The following is a 22,204-nucleotide window of genomic DNA, read 5'->3' as shown; positions in this document are numbered from 1 at the left end:
AGTACCAGCGCACATTTTATAAATTTTGTATTACGATTATTTCCTCCAATTTATAGATAAGAAAACTGAGGTTCTGAAAGGAAGTTATTTGCCCAGACTTACACAGATAGTAGGAGTGGGAGCTAGGATTCAGAGCCCTAATCCTTCTCCTCTATCAAGCTATCCGAAAAACTGATCAAAAGAATACAGACAAACAAAAAACAGTAACAATGAACAACAGGAAAAACCAGTCACATACTTTACAGTGATACTTAGTGTAACGATCAAGAATGTTCATCTCTAAAATGCTGAGAATGTTTTTTCACCAAGGAATGTACCGACACCAATATATGCGACAGAGGTCAGAACAGTATAGAATACGTGTCTCCCATTAGGAGCCTCCCGTTAAGGAGGCTACTGACACACCACAGAATGAGGCCGAGGCAGCCAGGGCTGTGAGGCGTATAGCAACTGAGGCTTTCGAGGAACAACTTAAAGGCCTGGAGAAAGAGGTCAGCTTCGTGACCAGCAGCGACTAGCAAATACCTCATCACAGGCTCCGTCCTCAAGCCAGCCCAGGCTTCTGCTCATTCCCCTAACGTGACTTCTATCTTTAAGCTTTCATGCATTTGCTACAGCCAACTGCCTCAGCTGGGAATGACCATCACTTGACTCTCCACCACCCTACGTCTTTCTTTCATAAAAGATGAGTTGGTTGCCACTTTTTCCAGGAAACCTTTCTTGGTACCTTTGGTCAAACTATGCCTTCTTCCACGCCCCAAGGAGAATACTTGAAATTCTACCTAACCCTCATTTTGCTGGCCTGGCTATGGTTGGTTTCTTACCTACCTCATCTCTCCAAGCATCGCAGAGCTCTTTGAAGAGAGTCTCTACTGAACCCCTGCCTACCCCCAAGCATACATGTAGTAGCTACTCAATACATGTCTGTTGAATGCTTTGAAAAGTCAGAATAGCCTTTGTCTGAATCAAGAAGGAGACTCATTCTATGGGACTCCAGAGGCAAGTTAGGACCCAATGGGAGAAGTTCCAGAGACAGAAGATTTCAGCCCACCAGGAGAAGTTTTCTAACTGTGGTTTTGCAGTGTAACAGAAGGCCCTGACAGCATCATGGAAAGGGTTCAAGCACAGGCAGAAAGTCTTCCACAGGCAGAAAGTCCTGCCTTCCAGAAAGGCAGATGGATTCCAACGCCAGGGAAAATCCCCGTGACTCAAAGAGTCTAAAATTGTAAATTATTACAAAACAAATAAACTCAAGTGCTCAGGAATTCCCTACATGCAAGAGAACCTCATGGTTCTGGTTCAGTGACAGCTGCTCTCTCTACTGACCTGGCCACACAACCCACAGAGGAAGAAGAGGGAGAGACATACATCCTGTTGTTCCTGAATTTAATCCTCAGCCTGCTCTGGTCATCTTCTAAGTAAAGGCTTATGTGGGAGCAGGCTAGTGGGGTGTGGGGTCAGAAGCACGTTTATCGCATCTAGCAAACCACAGGCCAGCTCAGAAATAGATGGGGGCATTTAAGAAGAATGTAAGGCATCTTCTGAGGGGGAGGGAGAGTACACAAAAATAGTTGCCTGTTACTCAAAACCTGATGCTTAATGTGGAAACGCTGACCTTCACACTACCTTACCATTAGGAATCTTTCCTGCATACAATTAGATTTTTATCTGCGTGAATATTACTCTGAAATTTCTGCAACGTAACTGTTTAAAAACCGTCCAACAGAGAGAGTCTTAAGAAAAGGTTTATTAAAGCATCATAATACACAAAGTCGAGAGCTGCTTCATGTCTTTGAGGGAAGGGAACAGAAAACAAATGGCTCCATACCTCCATGCATGGCGTCTATACGGATCTTTAGTCGGTTTGGACCAGAAAGCAGTTCTTTCAGTGCATTGAAATCAAAGATGCTTCTCAGCATCGTAGCATAAGCTTCCACCGAATCCACAATTTCCACTGTGAGAACAAGCAACATTAAAGATGGAGAAACTAAATACATTTAGAAATATTCTCCTCTGAAATGCTCATATTGCTGTAAACGTGCAATTGCTATTTTAAAAGGACATTTACGGAGCAGCTCCAATGTGCCAGGGCCGCGTTACATGATCTCTTATTCGATGCTAACAAATTTCCTGAGAGGTAAATGTTATCAGTTCTATTTTATAGATGAGCAAGTTCAAGTTCTGAAAGATTAAGTAACTTGCCCACACACCTGGGATGGGGCACAGAGGGGAATTTTGACAGAGTTTTGCCTGATGCTAAACTCTGTTCTGCTGCCACGTTGATTCCCTATCAGTCTCCATGAGAAGTGTATTTTGGTGTCAAAAATAACAGAAAATGTAACACCTTACTTTATTTTACTTTTTCCAGGCCCCTTGCCATCAAGACATATTAGTAAAAAGCAGAGAAAATTAATTTTTTTTATTTTTTATTTTTTTTGCAGTACGCAGGCCTCTCACTGTTGTGGCCTCTCCCGTTGCGGAGCACAGGTTCTGGACGCGCAGGCTCAGCAGCCATGGCTCATGGGCCCAGCCGCTCCGCGGCATGTGGGATCCTCCCGGACCGGGGCACGAGCCCGTGTCCCCTGCATCGGCAGGCGGACTCTCAACCACTGCGCCACCCGGGAAGCCCCAGAGAAAATAATTTTTAATGAATCACTTTTCACATGCACTGCTAAAGGAATAAAACAAATGTAAGAACTAAGTATCGTTCTTGTTGAATTTTCACGGGTCTGAACATTTTCAAAACATGAAGTGTTTAAGAAATTCTCTACTGGTGTTTTCTAAACCCTAAGAATGTCTTCAGAATGTACCAAAGCACCCCTTCCTCTTTGTTGGGATGCAACTGTCAGCTCCTTATGGGTAGGTTCAAACAAAAAAATGCCTCCCATAAACTTGCAGCCCAGAGGAAAGAATACATGTTAGAGCAAAGTTGAAATGCAAGTCACATTGCTAACCCATCTCATCCTCGTTTATTAATATGAATAATTTTATAAACATTTATTCCATCAATTATTGTCAAAACTTGGCATTCAACAACAAAATGTTTACCACAGCTGCTACACAGGGAGTTTCAATGTAGCCCCCAAAACGGTCTAAGTTGATTTTACTGAAAAGGAAATCAAAGCCCAGGCTTTGGAATCATTCACACCTGTGTCTGAATCCTGGCTTACCACTCACTGACTATGTGACCTGGAGCCTGTTACTTAAGCTCTCTCAGCCTTTGTTTCCTCATCTGGAAAAAGTGAATACTGACAGTGCTGCCCTCACAGGGCTACTGTAAGAATAAAATGAGATAATGCATGTGAAGAGCTTGGCACATAATAAAAGCTCAATAAAAGATAGCTATGAACATGATCTTACAGGTCTTCTCCTCAAGGCTGTTCGTTTTATAGGTATGGAAACTGAAGCCGAGAGATTTGGAAACAACTCACCCAAGGTCACATAGCTGATCCCCAGCAGGGCCCAAAGAGCCCAGGTCTCTAGACTTCCAGACCTGCTAATTAATGCATGCAAAGCTTGGTGACCACAATCTTTCCAAAGATAAAGACCCATGTTATTAAAACCTTGAAAGGCAAATCCCTCAAGTTGGAACTAGGAGTGGGCAACAGAGGAGAAGAGTAAACATGCCTGTGAAGGGTTTGAACTTGTTTTCCAGGTCAAACTGCTGCTTTCCCAGAACCCCAAGGTCTACATGCAGGTCAGGACAAATTGCATAGTCTTCGATTGTCTTGCTGATTTGGAAAATTTTATCAGTTATTGCTTCCGGGGCAGGACCTGGAAATCAAACAGCAAACAGTGGGTCATTTTGTACAGTTGACATGGAAATACAAAGGGCAAAAAGCTCATCAACTCCTCCTTACTAGCACATCTGCCATGCCACCATTCAAGCAGCAAAGTGTCGGAATTTTCTAAAAGGAAATATTATGTTAATGATCATTCATGCACGGCTCCTCATACTCAGGTACAGCAAAATGAGAAGCATCTCATTTTCACCAAAAGGAAACAAAAAGCTCCCTTGCTAAGGATCAGAACGGGAACCCGGACCTCCCAAGGCCTTGGTTATCAGTGTGTCCTACAGAACATAAAATTGGCTATACTCAAAATGACAGCAAACTCACCTCCATTGGAAATATTGAATTTGATTCCAAAATCTCCATTGGGTCCTCCTGGGTTGTGGCTGGCTGTCAGAATGATCCCACCAATGGCTTTGATCTTTCTAATGATGCAGGATACAGCAGGGGTGGAGAGGATTCCATTCTGTCCAATAACCAAGCGACCAATCTAGGAGAAGAAATCCAGAACACACACTTTAATGTTAATAAATCCAGAGCTACTGCACAGAAATGCCAGAACAGCCAGATGGACAAAGAAATAGTCTACTGGACAAGAAAAGATGTCCTTTAATGAACATCTAACAGCTTGGATTAATAGTATTATTATATCGAAGTAGAGTATTTTATTGCTGTTGTTGAGTAATATTATTACTGAAGTAGAATCAGCATTGTTGAACAAAGCCATTCCTTCAGATAGCTTTTTGGGACTTTGTAGTGTATGATCCAGGGACGCTGTAAGGCTTTGGCAAGAAAACAAAACACAGCCTTTCCAGACTAGGTTCATAATTTGGATACATTAAAAATTTGTGAGAAAACCCACATTTTTATCCACTATAATCATACTTTCAATCCACATTGGGAAAAAGAATATAAATTTAACTAGTTAAAGGAATTCTAACCCAAACACAAGGTTTCTGTAAACTAAAATATCTGACAAAGTAAAAGGGGCAAACTTTACATGAAGAAATGTTACAAAATGTATCTCATAAATTTATGTTTCCAGTCAAGCGTGGATTTGGGGGTTCCTCAAAGCAGGACACACCTACCCATGTTAGGGTGTACCTGAGCTACTTCCTGGGCCTAAGGCAGGGAATGCTGGGAGTGTTACTGGGTAAACCAGCCAGAACACCTACATGAAAGAGCTACAGGTGGTACTTCTGTTGCGTTCTTAACTCACCTTCCCATATCTCTCACAGATGGTATCAGCACAGCTCCTTTGCTAAAATGAGAGTAATTTATATCTGTTTCAACACGACGCAAGTTGGAAAAGAAGGAAGAAGTTCTGTCCGTTCCTCTGACTAGAGAAGAGGTGACTGCTACATGAAAAGATTTAAAAAACAAGGAGTTTGTGCCCTTCCTCCATTCTCCCCTCTGAAAGAAGGAAGGGACGAGGATGTTTTTAAGTTTTCCAGTTGTTATTTCTTCTTGCCCCACCCAAGATAAACATGGTTGAAGAAATGACTTGATGGTGGAAGATGCATTTCTAATGTTGACAATGCCAATGAGATACCTGGATTCCCTGGGGAAGTTTTTCTGGGACTGTTAGCTTTGCCACCTTCCCGCAGGTCACTAACGGCTCGACTGCCTTATAATTAACGCTCTCCACTACCACCCACCTCTCAGGAGGCAGCCACTTCATTGCAGGCACAACTTGGCTCTCATGTGTCTCTCTCTGAACAATTTCTGTTATCCTAATATATATCTTACATTCTGCCTCCCTCAGGAAGTGGTAGCTGCCTGACTCAATACAGTGGTAATGGTAACATCTCACCCTTCCAGCAGTTTCCGGGTGTGGTTCTGATGAAAATAAAAGCCTATGGCTGAGCAGTTCCATAATTTCGATGAGAGGAGCTTACAGATGGCAGTTTAATTAGCCAGAGTGGCTGCTGGAGTTATCTGGAAACAGTGTTTCCCCATCAAGCACACTGACTTTTACTTGGATTCTGTATGTTCTTAATGTGGAAGGGGAAACTGATAAATGAATATCAAGCTATGCCACCCAAGTCACCCCTTAATTCTACCATTCCTTACGGTGAAATCTGCTGTCAGGAATGGTCCAAGACTGAGAGGACTATACCAGAAGGTAAGAGTAAGAGAGAAAGTCAAGAGAAGCAAGGGAAGTCCACGGTAGGTTCCTTCTCCTGAGCCCAAGAATAGGTACAGCTGGCCAAAATATTCCCTTCCAGAGCAGACTCTTTTCCACGAATTATCCTCAGCAATATTAATCCTCAACCTGATATTGGGGAGAAATTACTCTATTATCTTCCTCCCCTTAAGGATGTCTGGAGCATTGTAACAGCTCCTGACTCAACCTCCCCTGCCTCTCTCCCACCTGTACCTCCCTTGCCCCACCCTGGCTGAATCTATCTGACCTACTCAGGCCCACTTAGTTCATCTTTCTAAACCATAGTTCTAACTGTGTCCCTCCCCTACTCAAAAACCTTCCCTGTACCATATGATCCAGAAATTCCACTTCTAGGTATAGACACCAAAAGAAAGCAGGGACTCAAACAGATATTTGCACACCCATGTTCACAGCAGCATTATACACAATAGCCCAAAGTGGAAACAACCCAAATGTCCGTTAAAAGATGAATGGATAAACAAAATGTGGCATACACATACAATGGAATATTATTCAGCCTCAAAAAGGAAGGAAATCTGATACATGCTACAATATGGATGTACCTTGAAAACATTATACTAAGTAAAATAAGCCAGACACAAAAGGGCAAGTATTGTATGGTTCCACTTATATGAAGGACACAGAACAGGCAAATTCACAGAAAGTAAAACCAAAGTTGCCAGGGGCTGGGGGGAGAAGAGAATGGGGACTTCTTGTTTCGTGGGTACAGAGTTTTGGATGAGATGATGAAAAGGTTCTGGAACTAGATAGTGGTGATGGTTGCAGAACATTGTGAATGTAATGAATACCAATGAATTGTACACTTAAAAATGGTTAAAACAGCAAATTTTGTTACGTATACTCTACCACAAAAAAGAAAATTAAAAAAAAAAAAACCTTCCCTGGGTCCCAAGTGTCTACCAACTTAGAGATACCCCTTCATGCCACACTGAGAGTCCTTCACCAAGCAGCCTTTCCTGCCCTTCCTCCTGGCCCTCTACTCCCTTCCGTAAGACTCACATCCTGCTGCCAAGCTGGATACCTCACTCTCCCCCCAACCCCACATTTGATAGTTAACCATGACAGGGAGCAAACTTTAAAATATTCCTTTTAATTGAAAATAGGGCCTGGTGTTTTATGTTTCACACAAAAACAAACAAAAAAACAAGTTCCACTTTCTTTGCTCTGCCAGTCATACACACAGGTTCTATTCTCATTTCTAAAATTATCTCTAGGTTTAAAGCTCGGGGGACTGAATGACATACCCGTACTATAAACGGGGCCCCACCAATGTTTTATTTTGTACATTAAAATTGCCTGTAAATGCAGACAGCTCTGTGCAAATAAAAACAAAGGCAGAGTGTATTCCATTATCTGTAAATGTACCAGATAAAACTGTACTAAAGGGGAGAAATGAAATAATCTCCAGGTAGCTCACTAGGCTGAGAAGCTCTCCTAGAATCGGCTCACGGGTGGAGTGGGTACTGACAAAGCTGAGGAAGGAACATTGACTTCTACCAAAATCTGTGGCAATAAATTTTCTTTCGTTTAGATTGCCTCCCTAAAGTTCTGCCCACAATCAAAGGAATGTTAAAATAGTCAGAATTTAGGATACGCTAGAAAAAGAAATCAAACTATATAGGATTTGATAGGTTTTATCAGATGAAAGTGCTTTATGGGTCCACTAAACGTTTTATGTAAGTCAGCTGGGTAGTGTGACGTTTAAATGCAACACTATTTTTAATGAGGAATGTCCTTGGAAAGACTTGAAAATATTGCTGGGGCTGTCACAGCTCTAACAAATAGGCAGTTACCATATTTAGTCAAGTATTATCACTTAATTGCATTATTTAGCAAACCTTCAGATGGTAAATCTGAGAAAGTCTATAGCGTCTGCCTGAATTACACATTCCTACCACATCTTCCACATCCTTCTGCTTTGCACAAAAATGAAATGAAGCCCAATATATCACAGCAAAGGGGACAGTGTACCAGATCCACTCAACAATCTAGATATATTCGGAGAAATAATGTTCCATTCGTTCTCCCCCCAAAGATTAAAAGCATCTTAATACCGTTCGTTCCCTTTGCAGCTCTCCTCAAATGGACAGCATGTCACATCTTATCTTAAAAATGTGTATGTGTCATAATTTCATATTTGAGTACTTTATCAGCAAATTTTACATAAGAGGCATTCACATTCTGAAACTGGGTATAAAGGAAACCTCACGTAAACAGTAGGACTACAAACTCTTCTAAATTTGATAACGTATGCTCTTTTTTTAATTTGGCTTTTGTGATCACACCTTCTTAGTGTGTTGTTAAAACAGACTGAAAATGAATGCCCAACACATTTGGCTACAATGCTAAATTTTTCTGTTCTCAGAATCAGAATTGCTTCCAGAAAGGAAATAAAACAGATTTTTAAAATTTATAAGTACTGAAGGACTGTGTGCTCCAAATTATTGCTAAGTGTAATCTAAAATCTAAAAATATATTTTTGGTCCCACAGAGGAATTTGCGGAGCAAAAAACACCAATGTCCTGATGCCTGCCTTCCTGTAAATCAGTAAGGCTGTGCAAATTGTTAGATTATCAAGATCAATGCTTCCTGGTGCAAGATTCCTTCTGATTTGGTTAATTCAGGCAACACAGTTTTTCACGATGCAGAGCTTTAGCAGAGCCTCCATATATTATAGTCTTACAGGAGTTATTATCTCTACCCTGCTGCACAAATTCACCACACACAGGGCTTCTTTGTGTTCAAGGTCATTATAAGTGGGTTCCCCTGTAACAGGTCCTCTTGGAAAGCTCACACCTAACATTTTCCAATTCCCTCCTAGCATTTCTGCACAACTACTGGGATCCACAAATAACAGCGTGCCCTGGCTTTTGTTTTCCTGTTTGACAAGTGACTGAACTTCAACAAGGAAGCCATTGAAAGAAAACAAAATCTTCTTCTCTCCGCTGCTCATTAGAGCCTCATACACAGGACAGAGTGTCCCTCAAAACTAGTTGAATGTAGATAAGACAGCTTAAGCCTGGGGTACGCTTTGAATGTCTAAAAGCAACAGGTACTTTTTCAAGCAACAGGCACAGAGCACAACATAAGAAATTAAGCTTACATTCCCATATCCCAATGTGACTCATGTAATTTCAGGGGTAATATCACAATATACAATCTCTGAAGTCACAATGAAACTTAATTGGATGCTAGTAGCATTGAGGTGTTTGCAATATACAAATCTTTGTACTTGTGTATATTTCTGCAAAATCAAGAGGTTATGTGGAGAGCCAGAAGCATAGCAATACTTATCGTATACCAACCCCATTGGCAGCTGCCATCTGCACTATTGTCTCTATTGCTGATTTATTAAAATACCGCCCATCTCCACCAACCACCAGTGAGGATCCCTGGCGATCTTTTAGGTCTATGGAAAAGAATACACTCTGGATGAAATTCTCCAGATAGCATGGCTTTGCCTCGAAATAATAGGTTTTCTTCCGTAATCCACTAGTTCCTGGTTTCTGGTCGTAGTAGGGAGCTGTAGCAAAAGTCAACAGAGGGAGAGGACCTTCTTCCATTTTTCTGTATTTCCCGGAAATCCATTCATCAGGATCACTCATCTTTCACTTCCACCAGTTGGCTCAGTGAGGGTGCCCAGAAAGCAGCCAAGGGTCCCCCAAATAGTCTGTCCAAACTGAAGCTGCAACAGTGTTGGCCGAGTAACTAAAATAGAGGTCTTGCCTGGAAGATCACTCTCAATGACGAAGCAGAGTTAATTCCTGTTGTCGTCACCCCGTGTGAAAAAGTTACGGACCAAACACCCACCCACATCCACAGATCTTCAAAGTTGTTTTGATGAGGACAGTCTGCCCACATAACCAAGCCAAATACCCTTCAATTATTTTTGCCTCGTTTCCCTGTTAGGGTGGAGATGGGTCCAGAGGGTGTTGCATGCAGCAGACTTCAGTTACAAACACCAGGTGGCCTCCAGACTCCACTCTCAGAGCCAGACAAAGACGGAGCAAGTGCAGTCCTAAGAGGCAGGATCATTAACAAGACACCCTGGTGTGGCTCCCACCAGGCTCTCTGCTACCGACACCCCTTAAAACAGAGCCTCTCTGGGCAGGCATCACTGAGAAGGCCATCTGCAGCTAAAGTTGTTCCAGGCCATCTCACAAGTTAAAGGTCAATCTTAAAATGGAAGTGAAGGATCTCAGTTACCTCTGGTTTCCTTTCATCACTGTCATTTTTGATACTTAAGTATTTGATACTCAAGTGATTTTTTTTTTACTTCCCACATGCAATCCCAGTTAGAAGGAAAAAAAGCATCTAACAGAACAGATTTATTCACTGGCCACCAAAGATTTAACAAAAAAGTATTCAGTTCTAGAAGAATAGATTCAGAAATATGCCCTGAATGACCAACAGCTTGGTCATTCCCTTGAACTTATAGAAAAGTAGGGATGAAGATGCACCACATCCTTGAAAACATAAGCAGAATAGTGTGCGTGTGGTAGGGGGAGAGGGAAGTAAGTTTTTCTGAATGCATGAGGCTTGATCAAGTTATTATTTGGAAAAATACTATGAACATAAGATTAAAATTTGTATATTCATATTCTCAGCTTTAAGTAGACTTGACTTTTAAGAAAACATTTTTAGTGAAGCAGTTTAAGTCCTTTGCATTTGAAGAACCTAAGATGTTTAAAAACGTTCTACCTCATCCCATTTGATCCCTGAGATTTTATTAATAATCTATTTCGGTACATACATGTCGTGTTCTTTATCTGGCTCAGCGAAAGTTGTCAATTACGAAGCTCCGTTGTCAAGGTTTTGGTGAACTTGTTAACAAGGCTTAAAAAGTAAATCAAGACTAGTTAGGCCACGTGTCTGGGGAGTTTGATGTGCACATAAAAGTCAGGTTTTCAAGGGAAAAGTAGTAATCTCTTGAGAAACAAAATCTGAGTATTTTTCTAACAATTTGTCGAGCCAGTTCCAAAAGCAGACAGGCCCTGAGAGCAGCAGACTGCCCTCTGTGAGGCAAGAACGTCTCTGTGCTCCAGGGGCTACACATACTGGACCAGGAGAGCTAACGGGCTCATGAGCGGAAAGCAGGCCACTACCAAGGAAGCCTAGTCTCCTTCAAATGGCAAACGGGGCTGGCCCACCTGAAAAGAGGACCTCGAGACATAACATTATAGCAATTCACAAGACACGTCTATTAAGCTGAAAACCAGTCAGCCAAAAGACAATTGCTTTTTATAGCTTATTTTTCCCTCTTATTTCAAGTTTAAAAGCAAAATTCTTAGGAAGTAAGCTTCCTTTATGAACAGTAGTTTACACACCCAGTGTTTTTCAACTTACTACAAATGCATTTTTTTAATTCATATTTATTAAGTTCCGTGGCCATTTTTCTCTGGTTTTAGATAGGCTCGCAAATTATGCCAGTCTGTGTGTCTTGACATATTTAATAATAGATCCGCATTCATGAAATATCAACTCAACAGTCTTTTCATTGAGAATAACAGAGCAACCAACCATGTAATTGGTAGTGTCCTTAACAAGGTCTTGAAAGCCCAGCATAGATTCAGGGACACTTCGTTGAAAAGGGGCTCCAATATCCCCACTAAAGCTTCTCTGCCCACACTTTCCAGCATGTTCTCTGCTGGTGATCGACCGCTCTCTCTCGAAGCTCTTTCTGAAGCCAGAACTAGAAGAGTAATGTTTTGTTGGGGGCTTTTCCCACACATTCACTTATTTTATTTACAGTTTATGGTCAATGCAAATCAATTTCGTAAAATGAGAAATGATGAAGAATCAAGGCATAACTATGAAAATTCAAAATCGATAGATGTTCAACACAAAAACCCCACAAGCATCAAAATGGGTTTGTTTGCAGTATAAGATCCAACAGGTGTTATTTCAAAGGATGGCAAATGCTTGTTTGTTTTTTTTTTTAAAGACAGTGGCCACATCATATACTAGGACACCTCAGCTTAGCAGTGTGTTTTCATATGAACTAAAATTTGTTTCTAAAAATATTTTTCACATTGAAAGTGTCGTAAGAGCTACACTTCTCCAGGATTAAGCCTGTCCCTAGGCCTAGTACCAGTTTCTAACCACCTAAAAACTGACTGATACAGAAAGTATTCCAAACGTAAGTATTCTGATTCTTAAAGGTTAAAAAATATATATTCTAAAGTAGTTTAGAAGAATCATTGCAAACAATAATGCTGGTGGTCTTCTACTCCTAACTCTCCAATTAGCTGATATGCCACTTTGGGGTTCATTATTTGATGGCCTCTCACTTCCAAGGTTTTTAAATATAGCTCCCCAGCGGAACATCTTCATATTTAAAACATTATTGAACACAAATGGAAATAGACAGCAGTGTTTGAGCACCGGGAAGTCCTACCTGTGAAACCTGGGGAATCAGGTCACTAGGTGAACCCAGCGCCCCCTTCCTGGATGGGAATGTCCGTGTGGGCACATACACTTTTTTACTTCACTGTCTGTGAGCCAGCTTTACGGCGAGGCATGGACTGGAAAAGACCTCATCTCTCATGGCCCCTGCACGTGCCAATGAATATCCAGCAATTTAAGTGCACATCAAATCTAAGGCTCCGAAGGAGAGAGTTCTGTACCCCCAAATGAAGAGCTATGTTTTCACCAACTACACGCGTCAGCATGGTGTTTGTCAACATGCAAAACTAAACCAAAAAGATATAATCCTTGCCCTAGAAAAGCTTCTGTTCTAAAGATGGGCCTGGGTCATAATTTTATGGACACTATAGAATTCAACCCCACATAAAAATATTACCAGAAGCAGCAATGTTAGATGGACTGTGAAGTGTGGTAAAAAAGAAGCAGCATTAAAAACATTAAGCTTCCGAAGACGCTCAGACTAAGTGGGCTAGCTATTAAGAAACTCATTTGTCTGAGCTCTCCAGCAAAGGTTGAACTTCATCTTCGGAAACGTTACTGTCGAGCATAGCGAACCCAATTTAGCCTAATGAATTCGCCTGCCTTGCCAGTACTCCTTCACAATGACACAAATTACATTTAAACCATGCAGGGGATTTAAGGATTATTCCCTTCAGACAAGGAACTTTCATACTGGTCTTGGGTCCAATCAATTTCACAATGGCAGAGTTATGAACCCCTTCGCTCCCAGCCTCGCAAAGACTCCAGCTCCCACTCTGATCAGCAATGATGCCTTCCTAGTAGAACACAGCAGAAACTGAAGACTTGCCAATCCTTTATTCATTCTACCTTTCTTTGTTTTTTGCCATTGACAAATATTTACTGGGTTACTAACTGCTGTGCCCCAGGGCCAGTGGGAGGGCTAGACCCAGGGCCTGAAAAGGTTCGCCTCTTCACACCAAGAATTATTCTTTAGAAAATGCCACAGGTGTGGGCATAGTGGATAGAACTGGTAACGCTTTCTCTCAGCACAAGCACTAGAAAGAAAGCTACTAACTGGGCTGAAAGCAGCAGGGCTCATTAGACCCCCAGCCCAAAGCCCTGCGCTTGTGACAGCTGCAGGTGCCTGCCTGAGTGCTTGGCGTGTTTGATCCCAGTGACAGGAAACAAAAGTTGGGGTAAGTCATTCATTTCTCCAACCAACAGTAAGTAGGCATGTAGTGAATGTCAGCCCCAGGAGAGGCACTGCAGGATAATGCAAAAACCACAGGTTCAGGAGCCAGACACAACCAGGGCTCATATCTTTTTTTTTTTTTTTTTGCGGTACGTGGGCCTGTCACTGCTGTGGCCTCTCCCGTGGCGGAGCACAGGCTCCGGACACGCAGGCCCAGCGGCCATGGCTCACAGGCCCAGCCGCTCCGCAGCATGTGGGATCCTCCCGGACCGGGGCACGAACCCATGCCCGCTGCATCGGCAGGCGGACTCTCAACCACTGCGCCACCAGGGAAGCCCCAAGGCTCATATCTTGCACTCTAAAATGTATGAGGAGGTATAATCTCGAGCAAGTTAACTGACTTGAGCCTGTAAGATGGGGATAGCTGTCAAGGTTGTTCTGAGAACTGAATCAGGCAACAGGTGTGAAAACACTTAGTACCTGTGTCTGGCATACAGCAGATTATCAGTAAATGTCAGCCCCTCACTCACCCTTCCATCCTTAATGTCCTCATCTCTAAAATGGGATAATGATACCTGCCTCACAAGGTTTGGGGGACGATGACTTCCCAGAATGTCTGTGAAAGCCTTTGTGAACTAGAAAATGATGTAAAGATATGAATTTTTTTCACATTCTGAGGGGTGATAGGGATAGGAAAAACAGGCGAACGGACTTTTGTTCTTAAGAAGTTCTTTTTGGAGGAGCCATCACAGCCTGGTGGCCTCGGTGCTGTCCTGGAGGTGCATGGACAGAGCCATGGCTCGCAAGAGGTTGCAGTGATGGGGTAAGGCTGAAAAGTGGTTGGGGCAAGATTATAGAGTCTCATGAATCACAATAAAGTTTATTCTGCAGACACCAAAAGCTATGGAAATTTTTAAGCCAGAGGAATACAAACTGCTATTTTTTGGAAAGTTGAATGGCTGCCAGTGGTACATCAAATAGCTTGGAGGAGAGACTGGAAAAAGATGAATCAAGGCTTGCAAAAAAGGATTGCCTCTGCAGCTGAGGTGGCTCTGAGGATCCTGGTCTCTGTGATCCTGTCAAAAGCTGCTCCTCTTACAAAGGACTTCAACTTTCAGTCTTGGCCAGTTCGGGCCCTTTTAAGTTATTTTCCTCCAATACGAAGACACTACCCGAACAAGCTCTTTCCTCTGACCCCTTCAGTTCACTCTCTCTCTTCTCTGAGAACTGTCCCTTATCCCACCCCACAACAGTGGATACCTAGGGCCAAGTTTCTACTGCAGAACCCTGATGGCAGGCCATGATCACCAACGGCAGACACCTGACCAAAGCTGGATCACTCATATTTTTTCTCCTAGGAATCTAGAATTAGAATTCAAAAGTGTGCCAGTCAGATTCAGTTAGTTCTTGAACTGGGAATACAGGTAAACTCAGGCGCTGTGGGGCAGGGATGTCGTGTCATGAGAATATCTATAGAATTGTAACTGGCAGCCAGATGATACATGAGAATATGAGACAATATTATGCAGGATCCAACTCTGGACCACTCAGGCATCCCTAAGAGCTGAGGGCCTGATGTATAGGAAGAACTGGAAAAGAATTCAGAGGAGATTCAGGCAGAATATAGGTTAGATGAATCTTCTCAAGTGGGTAAGGGTTGCAGACACGTGAGACATGAGAGTTGGGGATTGTGGTCTTTGAACACAAGCCACTTGAGACTCCCCTGGTGGCACTGGCATTCTGGACTGGGGTGCTTCCATAGCCAGATTTCCAGTCAGTGTCACCCCCAATTCCATTGGAAAGGTAACTCCTAATTGCTTGGGATAAAAGAATTTGTTTTAAAAAACAGATCTTTATTGGAGTATAATTGTTTCACAATACTGTGTTAGTTTCTGGTGTACACCAAGGTGAATCAGCCATATGCATACATATGTCCCCATATCCCCTCCCTCTAGAGCCTCCCTCCCACCCTCCCTATCCCACCCCTCTAGGTCATGGCAAAGCATCAAGCTGATCTCCCTGTGCTATGCTGCTGCTTCCCACTAGCTAACTATTTTACATCGGTAGTGTACATATGTCGATGCTACTCTCACTTCACCCCAGCCTCCCCCTCCCATCCCGGGTCCTCAAGTCCATTCTCTATGTCTACATCTTTATTCCTGCCCTGCAACTAGGTTCATCGGTACCAATTTTTTTTTTAGATTCCATATATGTGTTAGCATATGGCATTTGTTTTCCTCTTTCTGACTTACTTCACTCTGTATGACAGTCTCTAGGTCCATCCACCTCACTACAAATAACTCAATTTTCTTTCTTTTTATGGCTGAGTAATATTCCATTGTATATATGTGCCACATCTTTATCCATTCATCTGTCGATGGACATTTAGGTTGGTTCCATGTCCTGGCTATTGTAAATAGAGCTTCAATGAACGTTGTGGTACATGTCTCTTTTTGAATTATGGTTTTCTCAGGGTATATGCCCAGTAGTGGGATTGCTGGGTCATATGGTAGTTCTATTTTTAGTTTTTTAACGAACCTCCATACTGTTTTCCATAGTGGTTGTATCTATTTACATTCCCACCAACAGTGCAGGAGGGTTCCCTTTTCACCACACCCTTTCCAGCATTTTTTGTTTCTAGATTTTTTGATAATAGCCATTCTGACTGGCAAGAGGTGATACCTCATTGTAGCTTTCATTTGCATTTCTCTAATAATTAGTGATGGTGAGCATATTTTCATGTGCCTCTTGGCCACCTGTATGTCTTCCTTGGTGAAATGTCTATTTAGGTCTTCTGCCCATTTTTTAATTGGATTGTTTGTTTTTTTGATATTGAGCTCCATGAGCTGTTTGTATATTTTGGAGATTAATCCTTTGTCTGTTGTTTCATTTGCAAATATTTTCTCCCATTCTGAGGGTTGTCTTTTTCTCTTGTTTATGGTTTCCTTTGCTGTGCAAAAGCTTTTACGTTTCATTAGGTCCCATTTGTTTATTTTTGTTTTTATTTCCCTTTGTCTAGGAGGTGGGTCAAAAAAGATATTGCTGTAGTTTATGTCAGAGTGTTTTTCCTATGTTTTCCTCTAAGAGTTTTATAGTGTCTGGTCTTACATTTAGCTCTTTAATCCATTTGGAGTTTATTTTTGTGTATGTTGTTAGGTACCATTCTAATTTCATTCTTTTACATGTAACTGTCCAGTTTTCCCAGCACCACTTACTGAAGAGGCTGTCCTTTCTCCACTGTATGTTCTTGCCTCCCTTGTCATAAATTAGGTGACCATATGTGTGTGGGTTTATCTCTGGGTATTCTATCCTGTACCATTGATCTATGTTTCTGTTTTTGTACCAGTACCATACTGTCTTGATTACTGTAGTTTTGTGATATAGTTTAAAGTCAGGGATTGGGCACTTCTTAACATAAAAAGATTTAGAATTAAGTGTAGACATGAAGTAAATCAAACTCGTAGTAGAGAGATAATAAATCATAGTATTAATATTTTTGCAATAAGCTTGGGAGAAAATCTATATTTAAGTATATTAAGAGACTCTGGGATATTGGTTTATCTAATAGATCGGCCCTGTGATTCCAATTTATAAGATATAGGTGAGTAACTTATTTTGACTTATGATTTCAAGTAAGAGAATTTTATAAAAGTTATACACATTATTGGATCATTCAAGAAAACTTTGAATGCACCATACTTATATGTTTAAATCATCAGATGCAGAGCGTTTACTGCAATATTTCAGGGAATGGATTCTAAGGCCAGACTGACAAGAGTTGGAACCTAGTTCTGCCAGTCACTGGCTGTGTGACCTCAGACAAGTTACTTAACCTCTTTGGGCTTACATTGCCCCATCTGTAAAAATGGGGAGAACAACAGTCCCCCTATCTCACTTATTGTTGCAGTCATGACTGAATGAAGTAATATACAGAAAATTCTAAAACCATTGCTGGCATAAGGTACCCTACACAAGTATCTGCTATTATCATTATTAGATTATATGAGAACAATGGGAATATTTTCAAAGTTTTGCTTGTTAGACAAAGGCTGTAAAAAGTAAATAAACATTTGATTTATAAACTTGAAATATTCACAGGAGTTTGAGTATATAGCTAAGATCTCTCTCACACACACACACACACACACACACACACACACATACCCCGCACCAACTTACACTGACAATGGAGTCAGCAGAGAGAGGAAAACGAAGCAGATGTGCTGAGATAAACAGAGAGGAGAGACAGAGGCTAGCTGCCTGGGCTCCTCTTGCCTCAGGCTCTTGTGAGGCCCAAGTGCCCACCCTGCCCTTGGCTTTCAGGAGACCCTCTGGCCTTACGATACAGTCCTCTTAGAGGCTCAGTGTGTCAGACTGGGTTTCTATTACTTGCCACACTTGCACGCTTCAGTGTGTTGAGCAGGGCTCTGCAGTGCATGGCCTCCATTTGCCAGCTCTGAGGCAGGCTCCACCTGCTGTCCCATCCAGGCAAGAAGAGGAAGAAAAGAAACCTCCTGCCTTCACACTTTGAGCAACCTCAGCCAACAGCAAGGAGACCTTGGGCAAAGTATTTAACCTCTCGGCGCCCCCATTTTCTCATCTTTGAAACGGGGACTGATAACAGCACCTCCTTAGACTTACTGTGGCGATCATTTCATAGTATTGCAATCTAGAATCATTAGCTTGTACACCTGAAACTAACACAATGTTATATGTTGATTATACCTCAATTTTTTAAAAAATGCATCTCTTAAAGAGAGTTAAGAAAAGAAAGATATAGTACCTACAGCACAGGTTTGTTGTATAAAGGTACAATGAGCTAATAAGTATAAAGAGCTTAGCACTGGCTGGTTCTAGTGCCCTGTGAGTCCTACATAAGAGTTAGCTTTTATGACTACCCTGAACCAATCTGAAAATATGTAGCTGCGTTTAATAGCTATCTATGAGTACATATGTTTTAATAGAGTTAGGAAGTGTCCTTTAAAGAAAAGGAGAAACTACATTAAACTATAAAGGTACAAGGCCAGAAGAATTACAAGGACCAAATGGTTTGCTTAGAGTTGTACAGAATCCCAGGCTCAAAAAATACTCCTGAAGCATATTTTGAAGTTAAAAATAAACAAAACCGCTGCCTAGGACCGTGTACATCCTTGAGCATCTGCCAGTCTGTTGGCCCTCTGCTTACACCCATATGTCCAACAGTAACTATGTAAACTGACTTTTTCCATTCAGATCATCAGGCACTGTGCACCACGGGAAGATGACAGACTCAAGTTGTCAAACTCCTGATCTAAAAGGAGAGATTAATAAGTCAATAAATCATTTTTAAAGGAGTAAAATCTGGGAGCTTGCAAGGGTGCTCTGAGTGTTCAGAGGAGAGAGAAAATTTTTGGAAGGCATTGCCCACTCCACAAATACCATTCTTAGCTTGTATGGTTAAATCTAAAAACAGTCTCTCCAACTTGAAGATGCTCAAGGCTTAGGAATTACTTTCATACAAAATGCACATGTCAAGAAGACTCCTGTTTAATAAGAAATCACCAATATTCAATCATTCTGACCTAAAAAAACAATGAATATGGTTTATATAAAATTTTTATATGTATTTTTATCTTATTTCCTTTTTGGAGCATCCTTAAATTTTTTTTCGTTTAAATCCGTGAAGAACAATCATTTGGAGTTAGCAGAATATTGTCCCATATTCTGGCTATTACCAGGAACTATGTATTAAAATCCTTTGGTAAAAAGAGGTCTATCTATAAAGAATTGCTTTATTTCAAATCATTCATAGCTGTATGCTTCCCTCTTGTGTTAGAAAATGGAATCACAAGCAAGATTTCCTACAGCCTCAGAATGGGTGGGCTACCTGCCTGGAGCAGCATTACACAACTCTCGGGGGTACCATTCACCTGGAATACAATGAGAATCAAGTCCCTTGGAATTCTGTGGCAGACAGTGATTGGCCCTCTGTCAAATAATTAAAATGTGCCAGATTTCTTGACTTTTAAGAAGAAGAGACGTTACATTATTCTGTCTCCTCACTAAGGATTTTTCCAATTGCACGGTCTGGCCAAACTAGGATGTCCAGCTGTAAAGAAACTGAATGAAGGTGGCCACAGAGAGGGGACATCTTTTTCTATGGGGTCTTTGTGAGTCTGAGTTTCTGTAAAATGGGGATAGTAAAACTTCCTTTAAAGGTTCTGACAGCAAATGAGGAAAGGCGTGTAAAGTGCTTATCACAATGCCAGCCTGTAGAGTAGCCACTCAGTAAATGTTATATAAACTACCAAAATAGAGATACTGAGAAGGACTGATCCCATCCTTCTAACACAACCCCTGATCTCTAAAGCACGTGGGCCCAGGCAGGAGAGAATCAATGCTCTGGGTCGGCCTGTGGGATAGATTAAACACCTACGATGGGCCAGGGTAAAGGTGGAGGAAGGGGAATCTACAGTCCCTGCTCTAACCAGAGGACTTCAGACAGGCCTGGGTCCGAATCCTGCCTTTGCCAGCTTCTGGCTGTGTATGGCCTTTCTGGTCTCATTTTTCTTATTTGTAAAACAGGGACAACGACACTGCTTTAAAGGCTGTTGTACAGTAGGAGATAATTGCAGTAGGTGACGATGTGCTGGGCAGTGTTCCAAGAGCTTTACAAGCATTAACCCACTTAATCTTTATAACAACCCTATGAGATCAATACTATTATTCTCAGCCCCTATCTTAGGTATAAGAACACTGGTTATGTCATCTGCCCAAGGTCAAATAGCTGGGAAATTGTGGAGATGGGTTTTGAACCCAGGGTATCTGGCTCCAGAACCCACCCTCTTAACCATCATGCCGTGTTGCCTCTTACTGTACTATGTGGCAAATACACAATATGCAATAGCTTTTAAAACAGCGATCTAAAGAGATGTGGTCATTTTCCCACTCTACACCATTTATGGGAATTCCTGGGATAAACAGTAGCCCAAGTGGGCAGAGGCAGGACACTCTCACTGGGTTTTAAGATTTAAGTGAGAACAAGGCTTTAGGAAAATCAAAAGTTGCACCACAACATAAAAGATTCGGGAACCCCTTAGACTACAGCTCTAGATAACTATTAAAAATGTCTACCTTGAGGAATTCAGCATAGTGGAAATCTAGGTTTGCATCCTTACTCTTTGTTTTAGTTTTTTTTTTTGGTGGTACGTGGGCCTCTCACTATTGTGGCCTCTCCTGTTGCGGAGCACAGGCTCCGGACGCGCAGGCTCAGCGGCCATGGCTCACGGGCCCAGCCGCTCCGCAGCATGTGGGATCTTCCCGGACCGGGGCACGAACCCGTGTCCCCTGCATCGGCAGGCGGACTCTCAACCACTGCGCCACCAGGGAAGCCCTGCATCCTTACTCTTGATAATTTTTAGTATCTTGGTGATCTTGGGCAAATCACTTACCCTCTATTTCCTCATCAGTAAAACAGAGGTCTAAATACCAACTTCTTAAGAGTTGTTGACAGGATAAAAGGAGATCATGTAAAGGGCTTATCATGGTACACAGGATTACATGTAGGTTCTCAGGCAGGTTTATTTAATAACAACCCTGCGATATAGGTATCCTCACAATCCCCATTTTACAGATGAGGAAACTGAGGCTTAGGGAATAAATGACTCGCTCAAAGCCTCACAACTAATAAACTGGAAGGCAGGCTTCGACGCCAGTTTTAACGCCAAAGCTGGTGCTTAGGCTGTATGGCTCCTTTGGATGATCAAGTGCATTTGAACTTGGAAAAAATTAAGAGGAAATAGATTCCAGGTGACTCTCATCGGGATACTGGGCAAGTGCAAAGTATATGAGTTTTGATGCCTGTACAACCCACTGCACTTGGTAGACAGAGCACAGGTGTTGTGTGTTGAACTGAGCATCCCACCAAAAAAAAAAAAAGATATGTTAAATTCTGAACCCCAGATACCTGTGAATGTGACCTTATTTGGAAAAAGCGTCTTTGCAGATGCGATCAAATTAAGACGAGGTCATACTGGATTAGAATGGGCCATAAATCCAATCACTGGTGTCTTTATAAGGAGAGGGAGATTCAGAGACAGACACATAGGGAAGAAAGCCAGTGAAGACAGAGACAGAGATTGGAGTTCTCTGCACCAATGACTGCACCTTAGAGTCCTCCAAACCTTTGTATGCCCATTATTTAAATTAATTCTCATAAAACTCTCCAATAGGGCAGCTGCTAGAATCGATTCCATTTTACAAGTGTGAAAACTGAGATTTATATCGGTTAAGCAGAATACATGATATTGCACAGTAAATGGTACAACTGAGATTTGAACCAAAATCTTCAATTCTAACCCATCACTATGAACTAAAGTTATCTGGTAAGATGCAAGGAGCCACCAAGTGGCCTGTCTTCCGTTTGACATTATGTCAGAAGTCTACAGAAGCAGTGTGGATTATGGAGCACTGGAATCTTCTCGTCAATTATTACCATTAGTATAGTTTTAAATAGGACAACAACTGTATTAGGTATATGCATTAAAGCAGCTACTGTGCCCTGCCTCCACCCTCACTTCACTCTCGGCTAAGGTCTCCCTGATTCCTCTTCATCATCCTGCACTTGCCTCAAAAAACACCTTGTCTGGGCAGAGAAAACATCCTCAT

At 41.8% G+C, this 22,204-nt stretch overlaps 1 protein-coding gene across 2 annotated transcripts in view; it reads right to left on the bottom strand.

Moving 5' to 3' along the window:
- Positions 1–22,204, bottom strand: part of PGM1 (phosphoglucomutase 1) — a 61,768-nt gene that overhangs the window by 27,940 nt on the left and 11,624 nt on the right. The window contains exons 1-4 of one of the 2 annotated variants that reach the window (XM_079922374.1): positions 9,285–9,769; positions 4,119–4,281; positions 3,628–3,774; positions 1,829–1,954 (exon numbers count right to left, since the gene is read on the bottom strand). In XM_079922374.1, the coding sequence (XP_079778500.1) occupies positions 1,829–1,954; positions 3,628–3,774; positions 4,119–4,281; positions 9,285–9,584 (736 nt within the window). In that variant the 5' untranslated portion in view covers positions 9,585–9,769. Of the gene's footprint in view, positions 1–1,828; positions 1,955–3,627; positions 3,775–4,118; positions 4,282–9,284; positions 9,770–22,204 lie in introns of those variants that run through there. The other variant, XM_079922373.1, reaches the window with a different exon arrangement.

Source organism: Stenella coeruleoalba (genome assembly GCF_951394435.1).
Source record: "Stenella coeruleoalba genome assembly, chromosome: 1".
Lineage (NCBI taxonomy): Eukaryota > Metazoa > Chordata > Mammalia > Artiodactyla > Delphinidae > Stenella > Stenella coeruleoalba.
Note: the sequence above shows the minus strand (reverse complement) of the source record. Positions and strands in the feature narration are given on the sequence as shown.